The sequence below is a fragment of the Pan troglodytes genome, chromosome 6 (genome assembly GCF_028858775.2).
Source record: "Pan troglodytes isolate AG18354 chromosome 6, NHGRI_mPanTro3-v2.0_pri, whole genome shotgun sequence".
Taxonomy (NCBI): Eukaryota; Metazoa; Chordata; class Mammalia; order Primates; family Hominidae; genus Pan; species Pan troglodytes.
Genome location: NC_072404.2, coordinates 21,165,403 through 21,178,697, shown reverse-complemented (window position 1 = coordinate 21,178,697; position 13,295 = coordinate 21,165,403). Strand labels below are relative to the sequence as shown.

Below are 13,295 nucleotides of genomic sequence, written 5' to 3'. Positions count from 1 at the left end.
TGCTATTGTTTGTTTTTCCAGGTAGGAGGGTGAAGTTCTCTATCTTATCAGGTACACATTCATATTTTAATGGAGTAGAACCATAGTGTCAAATATAATTGTTACATATCTAATATTTTGGTATTTCTAAAATACAATGTAATCTTTGGCTTTTATTTCTTAAAATTTTTGTAGAAACTGATGAACTCCATGTCAATTCAATGTTTTGAACTATATGTTAATTATACTTTTTTAGCCAATGTATTTTCACCTTTGATATATTTATTATGTTTGCTTCTTGCTTGAAATTCTAGCAAATGTTTACTGTAATTATATTCCTCTTAGTATGCTTTAGTGGTAGCCACCTAGGGAGTTCTGAAAAAGTAGGGAAAAGAATAAGATAGCCAATATTGACAATTATTTTAAAGAGCAAGAAATTCTTTCAAGACAGATTCTTGAGACTCACATATAATTATACATTGCAGTATGGTGTCACATTGGATTCTGCTCTTGTGTTTATGTTGTAACACTGAGAAGCATCTTCAAGCCTTCGGATTCAGCATAACAAATCCGCAAGCTCACAGTGTCTGGAATATTGGGCCCTCAGAGCCACAGAGATATTAATAAGGGCAGCAGGATAAGTATGCCAAGAAAGCCAATCTGCTGCCTTCACATCAGAGATTGTAGAGGTTTCAGTGTTAAGCAATATTAGCCTCATTTTACAGATGTCTGAGAAGATGAGCATTAATCAAAATAATAACTTTTGTAGACCTTGTCAGGCACCTTTTAGAGAAACTACTAAGAATGTACCAACTTGTTTTAATAAGAAAATCTAGAGATTTTCATTTCTAAAGCCTTAGAATAAAATTATGGAAAATATTATCAAATCATCTTTGACAATGCATAAAGTTTAAAAAAAGAATTCTTTCATATAGAAACATACTGTTATTTTAAGATGTAGTGACTGAGTTTGATAGCTCCTTTGTGAGGTTTGTTTGGTGGAGAAATGAGAGAGGAGGTTGTGTTGACCCCCAAGGTTTTCCCATGCAAGAATAAGACGGTGATAGTCTTCTTCAAGAAGAAAAGGGCTTTCTTCTTTATAATATCTGTGGGCAAAAGAAGAATTCCCACCCATTCATTGATTAAGTAACATGGCGTCAAACATGTAATTTTGCTGTTTTTGTGTTGTTAATGATACCTCTTCCTAAGTATTTATTTCCCATCTATTTAAAGAAAGTTGGAGTAGATAGGGTTCTGCAGGCATAATTGGGGCTACAAATCTAAACTATCATCCTTGCACTGGGAAACCTATGAAAACAAGAGCTACCAAGTAATTTTTTTTTTGAGACAGAATATCACTCTGTTGCCCAGGCTGGAGTGCTGTGGTGCCATCTCAGCTTACCGAAACCACCTCCTCCCAGTTTCAATCAGTTCTTGTGCCTTAACCTCCCAAGTAGCTGGAATTACAGGCAAGTACCGCCACCATGCCCGGATAATTTTTGTATTATTTTTGTGTTTTTAGTAGAGATGGGGTTTCGCCATGTTGGCCAGGCTGGTCTCAAACTCCTGGCCTCAAGTGAATTGCCGACCTCAGCTTCCCAAAGTGCTGGGATTATAGGCATGAGCCACCACACAGTAGTGAAACTTGACAGATAATTTTTAAAAAGGAAAAATAATTTATTGCCTCATAAAGCTATTTATGGTTATGATCTTTCCCAAATGCTTTGTGATTAAGAACCGATCATACGTCCAAATTAAAATGGAACTAATTTAGAATAATTTCAATTTAGCACTTTAGGACAGAGATATTTTATATGAAAGATAAACCAGCAGTATATAATTTGAAATGGGAGTAAATTAAATGAAAAAATAAAATCCTCCCTGTTATAAAAAAAACTAATAAGCTACGTGTGATTTCACATATTGTTTAAAACACAGGAGACTAAATGTTTATAGTCTTCAAAACCTATAAATGCTATTTTTTTTTCTTCTGCTCTAGTGTACTTGGCCAGTGTTCTTACGGGCAAATACTAAGGTGGTATGAATTCAAGGGCAGGGATTTTGTTCTTGGTTACTCAGACTCATATTTACCATAGTGCCCAGCACATACTCAGTATATATTCATGGAATGAATTTGTAGAATTTATTTATTTATTTATTTATTTTTGAGACAGATTCTTGCTGTGACGCACAGGCTGGAGTGCAATGGCATGATCCCGCCTCCCTGCAACCTCTTCTTCCCAGGTTCAAACAGTAGTTTACTCCTGCCTCAGCTGCCCAAGTAGTTGGGACTACAGGTGTGTGCCACCATGCCCGGCTAATTTTTGTATTTTTAGTAGAGACGGGGTTTCACCGTGTTGGCCAGACTGGTCCTGAACTCCTGACCTCAAGTGATCCGCTCACCTCAGCCTCGTAAAGTGCTGGGATTACACGCGTGAGCCACCACACCCAGCCGCATGTGTAGAATTTAGAGACGTTCAACTGATTATCTCCCTTACTAGTCTATCAAAGGATGCTATATAGAAAAACTTAAGTTCCATAGGAAAATGCACCCTAAATTAAGCATATGTGTTCTATGTTGAATTCCCTCTTCAATATTCTCAGTTTCTTTTAAACTCATTTTTGGGATATTCTGTTTTTTAAGGAATTAAGGGAATAAATATTAAGGTACTTAATATTTAAATATTTAACATTTAGAAACACTTAATAATTTAATATTAAACTATTGATTGAATAACTTAGTTGAATTTATTTTAAAGTTTGAGGAATATAAAGTATTGGTATTAGTTGAGGTGTGGTGGCTCAGGCCTATAAATCCTGGTACATTGGGAGGCTGCGGCCAGACTTGAGTCCAGGAGTTTGAGACCAGCCTGGACAATGTGGTGAAAACCCATCTCTACAAAAAATACAAAAATTAGCCGTTGGCTGGGTGCAGTGGCTCACGCCTATAATCCCAGCACTTCAGGAGCCAGAGGCAGGCAGATCACCTGAGGTCAGGAGTTCGAGACCAAGCCTGGCCAACATGGTGAAACCCCATCTCTACTAAAAATACAAAAAAATTAGTCGGGTATGTAAGGTGGTGGGTGCCTGTAATCCCAGCTACTAGGGAGGCTGAGGCAGGTGAATTGCTTGAACCCAGGAGGCGGAGATTGCAGTGAGCCGAGATGGCGCCATTGCACTCCAGCCTGGGCAACAAGAACGAAATTCTGTCTCGAAGAAAAAAAAAAAGTTAGCTGTGCACAGTAGCATGTGCCCGTAGTCCCAGCTACTCTGGAGGCTGAGGCAGGAGAATAGCTTAAGGCTGGAAAGGGAAGTTGTAGTGAGCCTAGATGGTACCATTACACTACAAGCCTGAGTGATGGGAGTAAAACCCTGTTTCACAAATAAAACATTGTTATTAAATATTTAATATTAAATTATTGATTAATTGTATTAATGTTTTCTTCTAGGGTTTTTATAGTTTGAGGTCTTACATTCAAATCTTTAATCAATCTTGAGTTACTTTTTATATATGGTGAAAGGTAGGAGTCTGGTTTCATTCTTCTGCATATGGCTAGCCAGCTATCCCTATACCACTTACTGAATAAGGAGTCCTTTCCCCATTGCTTTTGTCAACTTTGTTGAAGATCATTCTGGACATTGGCCTAGGGAAATAATTTATGAGTAAGTCCTCAAAAGCAACTACAACAAAAACAAATTGACAGGTGGGACCTAGTTACAATAAAGAGCTTCTGCACAGCAAAACTATCAACAGAGTAAACAGACAGTCTACAGAATGGGAGAAAATACTTGACAACTACCCATCTGACAAAGGGCTAATATGTAAAATCTATAAGGAACTTAACCAAATCAACAAGAAAAAAATAGCCACATTAAAAAGTGGGCAAAGAACATAAACAGGCACCTCTCAAAAGTAGACATACAAGTATCCAACAAACATGAAAAAATTCTCAACGTCACTAATCATTAGAGAAATGCAAATCAAAACCACGATGAGATACTGTTTTCACACCAGTAAGAATGGCTGTTCTTAAAAAATCAAAACAACAGATGCTGGTGAGGCTAAAAAGAAAAGGGAATACATACACACTGTTGGTGAGAATGTAAATTAGTTCAGCCACTGTGGAAAGCAGTTTGGAAATTTCTCAAAGAACTTAGAACTACCATTTGACACAGCAGTCCCATTACTGGGTATATATCCAAAAGAAAATAAATCACTCTAAAAGACACATGCACTCATGTTCATCGCAGCATTATTCACAATAGCAAAGACATGGAATCAACCTAGGTGCCCACCAACGGAGGATTGGTTGAAGAAAACGTGTTACATATATACCATGGATTACTATGCAGCCATGAAATAGAATTCATGTCCTTTGCAGCAACATGAATGCAGCTGGAGGCCATTACTCCAGGTGAATTAGTGCAGGAGCAGAAAACCAAATATTGCAAGTTCTTACTTATGAATGGAAGCTAAACATTGGGTACCCTGGACATAAAGATGACAACAATAGACACTGGGGACTAAGGAATAAAGGAGGGGGGCAAAAGTTGAAAAACTAATTGTTGGGTACAGTGCTCACTACCTGGGTGATAGGATCATTTCTATCTCAAACCTCAGCATCAGGCAATATACTAATGTAACAAACCTGCAAATATATCTCCTGAACCTAAAATAAAATGAATTTGGGAAAAATGAAATAGATTCAGTTTTCCCAAAATAACATATTAGCAATGTAATAAGATTTAATGTATTAATACTAAAACAAATATAAAATATTCATTTTATCAGTCTTTCAATAAACATATTGAGTTCTATATTCTAGGCACTTGGGATACGACAGTGAATGAAGAGATAAAAAGTTTCATTGAGTTTACATCCTAGCAAGAGGAGACAGACAACAGAGAATGCACCAACAAATATATACGTGTATAGAAGTGGAAAATCATATGAAGAGCAATAAAACAGAAAATGGTTAGAGAGAGTTATGGAGAAGTACTATTTTGTGTTGGAGGGACAAGGACATGTATTTGAATAGAGACCTGAATGAAATGCACCCTAATGATCACTAGGGGAAGTCATTTCAAGCAGAGGAATAGTAGGTGAAACAGACTTGAGTGGGGAAAATGTTTGTCATGTCCAGGAACAGGAAAATTTCTGACATGGCTTATTTTGAGTTAAAGAGAGAACACTAGGGATTAATAGTGGGGTATGGCGTATTTGGGCTAGAGTGATGACTTTGAGCTTTATTCTGAGTGAGCCCCTGGAGGGTTTAGAACATGTGCGACATGATCTCACTTAAGCTTAAAAGGATCACTCTGCATGCTGTGGGTTGGGGGCTGTGGTAGGTGGACAGGCAATTTTAGAAGTAGGAAGACCAGTTAGGGGAGTATTTCAACAGTTGTTGGGGAGATCAGCTTGGGGTGGAATAGGGTATTAATTGTGTTGTTTATAACACATGTTTTATTCTGGATATATTTTAAATATATCTCTTGATATATTAGAAGTAGACAGTGACAGAAAAAGTTAAGGACCAGCCACAGGTTTTTGTCTTCAGTAACAGAAGGCTAGGAGGTGTCATTTTCTAAGATGAAGAAAACTAGTGAATATATGTTGTAGAGGAGCTCAATGGCAGTGTTTTAGTCATGCCAAGTTTCAGTTGCCCGTCCACCAGTTAGAGATGTTGACTAGGTGGTGGATTCCTGCATCAAGTTGGTTTCCACTCTGAGTCCAGTAGTCAGGATGCAGTTTGGTAAAGAGTTATTTGTATTGTCCAGGGATCATACATTTCCTAACCAAAGTAAATACATGTACTTATTTCATCTGTGAGTTTCCTATGACATCTGAAAGAGCTAATAGAACTTCTATTTATGCTTCTCAGTTCATCTTATTGTAATTAATTAAGATTAGCCTAAGCTCCTGAACATAGTAACAATAATACTAACCATGACCATCAATTGACTTTTTTACTCTGTGCCAAACACTCTTTTAAGTATTTAATAAGATTACAGTCCTTGCCAAACGCGTGTTTTATTTCAAATGTACCAAACGCATAGCTGAGGCTTTAAAATGTCAAATAATTTGCTCATGTTTACATGGGTGATAGGTTTGAAAAACAAATTCTGTGTTCTTAAAGAGCATTTGCAATCATACTACAGATTTTGACACAAATCATTTCTCCCTTATATGTAAATTTTTCCCCGCCAAAACCACAATGAAGCAATATAGTGAGAGATGACATTTTAATCAAACAAAGTAACAAACCTTAGTTACTTCTACCACCAGGAAAATATTTTTCTGGTTTTTTTTTTTTTTTTTTTTTTTGGTCTCATTTCTTCCTAAGTGGACATCACCGACCTCCACATATCAAAATATTAATAGCACTCTCTTGCTCTGGTCTAAGACATTCTGGCTTTCACTGACTCCCCCATCCTGTATCTAATACCTATCATTGTGCCCCTATTCCTAAACATTCTAATACTTTTGTATTCAGATTTTTGACCACTCAGCAATACTCTCCCACTAAAGTATTGCTTTGGAGGGTTTAAAATCTCTTGACAATTCTGGCTGCCATTCCAGGAAGTTGGCCGTGAGAGATGGGTCTGGTTTTTAAGAAGGTATGAAGCTACAGTACTGCATGTGAGCAAAAATTGTGACTGGTGGCTTTTGTTTACTGTTTATAACTTTGGACAGATGAAATTGAGTTGCAAGTAAGGATATGAGCTAATAGGTGAAATTCCTTATATTCGTTTCAAGGGGAAACAAAGGAAAGAGTGCTTGCATAATGTTTTGGGCACTATTTTAGCCAATCTGTTGTATCACACCTCTGGGTTTTCATAAAGATGGAACTTAAGCTCCACCAGTGAGTAGGGAACTCATCCAGGAACTGTGTCCAATACTTTGAATTTACTGATCCACTTTTAATCTGAAGTCGTGTTCACCTGGCTCTCAACTTTGGCTGTGTAATCTCAATTTAGACTTCTGCCATTAGCTCCTTTAAATCTATTGCTTATATGTATTCTACCGTCATCATGCTTTGTGATCAGGCAGGCCTATTTTGAGTTTCAGAGGCGTTATTTACTTTCTTTGTAATGATGGAAAAAGTTAGATAATCCTTTGTTTCCCGGATTGTTTGCGTTTTTTTTTTTTTAAATAAAGCCGATATAATGACAACTACTCTGCCAAGTTATTGGGAATGTAACAAAATTAAGGTACAAGAAACACATGCCATAGAAGCTGTAAAATAGTAGATGTTCAATAAACATTAAATTTTAATGTATAAATTAAATGCATATTAATTTATAATTCTGACAAAAATGTTTTCTGTTACAATGATTCAAAAGATAATTTTTAAAAAAATTATCGTTTATTTCCAGTACATTAGGATAAAAACCCACTTTATGCAACTGTACCCTTTAATTCATTTTTCCTAAAGAAAAGTACGAAAGACCAGACTAAAATTGAGACAAATATTTAAAGGAAAGTCCTTTGACTGAGAGTCCAAAAACAAACTGTAAATGGTTCATTTTTCCAAAATAAGTAGTTTTTATACATAATGTAAATAATTTTAAACAATAAAAAAAGACTGCCGTACATGTACTTAAATTAGAATTCTAGTATCTGCTTTTCCTCTAATTCTTCTGGAGCACAAAGCATATTTGCAAGTCAGAAATCTAATAATCTCAATGGACAGACTGTCTTAGAATAAGCTTTTACCCTTAAGATACCTGGAAAGATAGTACTCATTCTTTCCCTTGGCTCAAAGTCCAATATATCAGTAAGTTTTAATTTAGTTTACAAAACTCTGCCATATTAACATGAAGAGCACACTAATGCTTAATGTTTAAGCGTTAAAAAGATAGCTTTTGACATGTATATGTGAGCATGTAGATTGAATCAAATATGAGTGTATATGTGTAATCTTCTTTATGTTTTCACTCATAAACACAGTCTTCTTTAAATATTTTCTATATTAGAAAAAGCTTTGCATTTGAAACCACAAAGATTTTGTTATACTAAAAATGGCTATTAGAATACAGTATTTATACATTACAATGTGAGTAATTTATCCATATGTGGGGACTCGCATGCTTCAAAAAATTATAAAAGTCAAAACTTTAAAGGATAATTTTAAATGATAATGAACACTTTAAGCAAAATATCATTATGGAATTGTCTAATTACTTCTCCAAGTGTCCAACAAGGAACTGAAAGACATTAAGAAAACCAAAATGTTTTCTGTGTAGTCAAGCTTTCTGTAAAGTGTCAATGACAAGTGGTGCAATAGGACATAAAATTTGGGCTGTTTTGTAAGGTTTAACCGTTCTTGTACCTTTTAACAATTCTCCTAATGGCTCCATTGATCTCCGTGTTTGTTTGACAGGCACTGTCGCAAGTTACTCTACTTCTGAGGGTTTGCTTCATTATCCTGACCTTGACTTCCATTGGATTTCTTCTGGATCAAAGGCAAGAAGTGAAATTCTTGCATTGTTTTTACTTTTACTCAATTCAAGAATTTTCCACAGAGTGGTAAAATACCAGTATATTATGTAACTTGTGTAGTTTTAAAAATAAATATAAAATTTTGGTATTTGACTTCTCATTATTTTAGAGAAGTTAACTATATCAGTTCTCCTAACTACTCATTTTTTAAATGAATGAAGTATGAAGACATTAAATCAGTGAAAAGAGTCTCACTTACTTTAAACCCTAGAAATTTAGTTGCCTAATATTTTATTTATTAGCTGAAAATAAACTTCATAACTCATCAGTGCTCAAACTAAGCAATATGTTGATAAAGAACAGATTTTCCCGAAAAAGATGAGTGTTCTTTCTTAGTTTAATCACTGTTTTCAAATAGCTTCAGGGGACATGCTTTTCAAATATATTAAAATACTAGGTATTTCTTGAGAATGAGAAGTTTATATTAATTATAACATGTGAACATATAAAGAGTATATTTAAAGCTAATGCATGTTAATGACATTTTATTTCAGACCCAAGGCAGCTATTATGGAAACTCTCCGTTGCTTGATGTTCTTAATGCTGTACCGATTTGGTCACCTGAAGCCTCTTGTCCCTTCCTTGTCATCTGCTTTTGAGGTAAGACATTTGTTTTAGGTAGCCACAGGATGGCGTATACCTATTGCACATTTAATTTATTCATTCAATGATGTTTTCTCTACTTCATTTCTGACCAGTACTTGTGGGAAATCTTGATCTTTTTTTTTTTTTTTTTTACTTACCAGTACTTGTTAGTTGTGTCATCTGAGCTAGTTAATATAGCTGAGCCACAATTTTTGGCCCCTAAAGTTGGATTGATATCATTAACCTCATAGAGTTGTTGGACACATTACATTACACAACCTTTATAAAGAAATCAGACCATGTAGTAGGTTCTCAAGAAGTGGAAGAATTGATTTTACAAAAAGTTTTTGGCAGAGACTCTGCCGTTTGAGATTTTTTTAAAGCTTTTAAAGTGAAAATTGCAATCAAGTTTCCTTGTCAATTACCTGTAAAAAGTAATCATTCTACGGAAATAAAGTCACTGAAGTCAGTGAGATTTTTCTACAGCTGAAAAATATGATCTTCTGTGATGGTTAATTCTTACTTCCAAGAACTGCATTGAACTTTTGGGTCTATATTTATTGTTTAGAATCTAGGCAGCTGTTAAAGACATTTATTTTCTCATCACTAGTGCATTAATAGAGAGTGTATTATGTTTGCAATTCAGGGTTATATTGTTTAACTTTGGTGCCAAGACACCTGCCAACATCACCAGAATGTGCAATGTATAACTTTATTTAAGCATTAAACATAAATACTAATATTCCCCGCTCTTAGCATCAGTGAAAAACCCAGTATATACACTTTCATTATTTAATATTGATTATAAATTGAAACAACTCCTTTGGAGGTAATTTGGTGATATCTATCAAAATTGCAAATACACATACCCGTTAACCCGGCATTTCATTTCTAGGAATTGGTGCTACTGAAATGATATGCTCACACACGTGCGAATCGGTGTATATGCAGTATTATTCCTTGCAGCATTATTTGTCATGACGTAAGATTAGCAACAACTTAAAGGCCATGAATGGAGGACTATTTGAAATTATTGTTCATTAATAAAGTAGTAAAATATGCATCTATAATAATAACACAGGAAATCCTTTAGTACCAATAAGGAGCAATCTTAACAGTAAAACATGATACAGGATTCCATGTGAAGTCTCCTGCCATACAGTGCACATAAGTATAAAAACAGGGAGAGGGAGATATCGGTGTATAAATATATAAATGTATTTTATTGTATGTATGTAAATATATCTAGGAAGACAAACAAAACCTAACATGTTGCTTGTGGGAAGAAAAGGTGAATTTTGTGGTTAGAAGAAAGGAAGAAGCAGAAGATTCTTTATTAATGTTCTTTGATACCTTTAAAACTTCTCAACTTCTAAACCATAGGGGTATATATACATATTATATATATAATGTGAATTTAAACCGTGAAGCATACTATCTTAGTATCAGGATCTTGGATATCATCTAATTTAATATATTCTGCATTACAGTTGATTTAATGTGTATGTTCATTTTGTTTCTTCAAATTATAACCTAAAAGCAAAATAATCATAAATTATACATATTTAATAAAATTCAGAAATATACATGCTGAAAAAAATCATAAAATCAAAGAAAATGGCACTTTAACACCTTAGATGAGGGGCACATTCTAATTTAAGGCATGAAAGACAATAATTTCATTTAATGAGAGTACTCTTAGGTTTATGGTGATAGTTTATCTTACACACTCCAGAAGGAAATAGAGAACGTAGGTTCCTTACATTAGCCAGTGTTGTAAATATGTGGGAAAGTTGGCTTACAAAAACATACTGCATTTGGTATTCTTTGATGATGAGATGGTGGAGGGCAATTTAGTATGTCCAGCTTTTAAGTGTGATGACCTCTAGTGATAAGATGATGGCAGTTTACTTATTTAGTTAATAGATAAAAGTGAATGGTAAAGACTTGAACTTTGAAGCCATATTGCCTGAATTTGATTCTTGGCTTAAGAACTAAGTAGCTATGTGTTCTTTGGCAATTACTTCACCACTTAACTATTCTTGGTCTTGCTTTCCTCATCTGTAAAAGGAGGAAGTATAACATCCATCTAAGTAGGATTTTGAGGATTAAATAAGAGAATATGTGTAAGGAATTTAGCACAGTGATTAACACATAGGAAGTGCTCCACAAAAGTTAGGCACTGTTGTTATTGTTATTTTATATGAACTTAAGGATCATTTGAAATAACTATTTGGCCTTGGCCTGCCTTGAGATCCCCAAGTCAAGTTTGGAGACAGCAGAATGAGAAGTGGGGAAGAACAACAATGTTGAAGGAAAAGTCAGTGCTATGAATTCTTGGTCCTGACACTGTATCTGTGACTTTGGACTCTGTGCCTCAGGTTGTTCAACTGTAAAATAGGTTTTATAAGAGCTAACATGCATTGAGCTCTTACTACGTTCTAAATGCCTTACCAGTATTATTCCATTCAGTATTCATATCAAACCTATGATGTAGTTACTTCCGTTATCTTCATAATGAGAATATTGAGGGGTGTACACAACTTGTCTAAATGCACATAACTATTAAGTGAATAAGTCAGGGAACAAACTCAGGAAGTCTGACACTATAACTCTTAATGATCAAGGTACATTTTCGTCCATGTAATGATAACAATAGTCATCTACCTCAAGGGTTGTGGCAAAATATAGCAAAAGTAGCTTGGAAAATGTAAAGAGCTATAGTAAAATGTCTTACCAATTTAACTGCAAAAGAGTTTTGAAAAGACATGTGGTTTGAATAATTTACCTCTGGATTATCTTTGGTTTATGATCCAAGGAAAAGAGGACCTCACGGAAAAATCTTTTAGGGTGCTTAGCTACTCTTTCCAGAAACTGCTTCTGTCCATCTGGGCACATGCATGGCCAGTTCTTCAAGAGTAGATGTTGCCTGTGATTTTCCACTGGAATTTTTCCTTAAAATGTTAAAACAGTATTTAATTCACATGGTTTGGTGGAAAAATGAAGTGCCACAAAGGAGAGAACATAGGAAGAAATTGATAAATTACAGTTATCATTGTTCATATTACCATTATTAGAGTGTTACTATTATTATTAAAACTATAAGCCATTAATGATTAAACTTGAGCAAGTCTTCTCTGTTGAGAGGTCAAGTGAGATGGCAACGTAAGACTGGATAAATATTTTGCTAGCAATCTTTTTTTAATCTGGAAAGTAGCCTTTCCACTTCTTTTTAAAGCTAAACATTGTAAAAATTACAACCAGTTACCAATTCTTATATTATTAATTATGAATTTCAAATCTGTGTTTTCTTCGTATTTGTATCTCTTAAAACTTTATGTAAATCTTTGCCATTTACCTGAGTTTTCATAAAACTGTTCTTTCATTAAAACTGTTCTTCAAACAATAAGTACAGAAACCTAATAAATGGCCTCAGTGACTCCGGTCAGTATGAATTAGGGCTGACTGACTAGGAGTGATTGTACTACAAGGACACTATATTCTCTTCATTTTTCTTTGAAGCTATCACTAGAATCAATGTCAGTGAAGCAATAAATCCCCTTTCTCCTATAATATAAATCAATGTTGTATATATTGGTGGCATCAGCTTGCTGCAACCCTGTGACTCTATCTAGAAGGCTAGCTGGAGGTTTTCTGTTATATTATTTTATTATATAAGTCAAACTTAGTAAGTCTGCATGGTAATAGTCTTCCTACATTATTTGGGAGGTGTGTGCCTATCAAATTTATAGTTATCCTCTTTCTGGCAAAGTTATTCATCTGTTTTGCATAAACAAACTGTTCGATGCAGAGAAAATAGATTGTAAGAAGATATAACCACACTTGATTAGTGGTTATGTTGATGTGCTGTTACCTAAATGGTTTTATTCTTTTTCTCTCTCTTTTTTTTTTAAATTTGGTGATGAATGTATTCTTTAATGAGCATAGATGCCCTTTAATCTAAATCTCAAAACCTTTTTTTTTCTTTTTCTTTTTTTTTTTTTTTTTGAGACAGAGTCTCGCTCTGTCGACCAGGCTGGAGCGCAGTGGCACGATCTCGGCTCACTGCAAGCTCCGCCTCCCAGGTTCACGCCATTCTCCCACCTCAGCTTCCCGAGTAGCTGGGACTACAGGTGCCCGCCACCACGCCCGACTAATTTTTTTGTATTTTTAGTAGTAGAGATGGGGTTTCACCATGTTAGCCAGGATGGTCTCAATCTCCTGACCT

General features: G+C 35.0%; 1 protein-coding gene across 2 annotated transcripts in view; it reads left to right on the top strand.

Annotated features, from left to right (window-relative positions):
• AGMO (alkylglycerol monooxygenase) overlaps nt 1-13,295 on the top strand; it is a 404,065-nt gene that overhangs the window by 231,749 nt on the left and 159,021 nt on the right. For both annotated transcript variants that reach the window (XM_518978.9, XM_009452691.5), the window contains 2 exons: nt 8,364-8,446; nt 8,977-9,082. In XM_518978.9, the coding sequence (XP_518978.4) occupies nt 8,364-8,446; nt 8,977-9,082 (189 nt within the window). The remainder of the gene's footprint in view (nt 1-8,363; nt 8,447-8,976; nt 9,083-13,295) is intronic.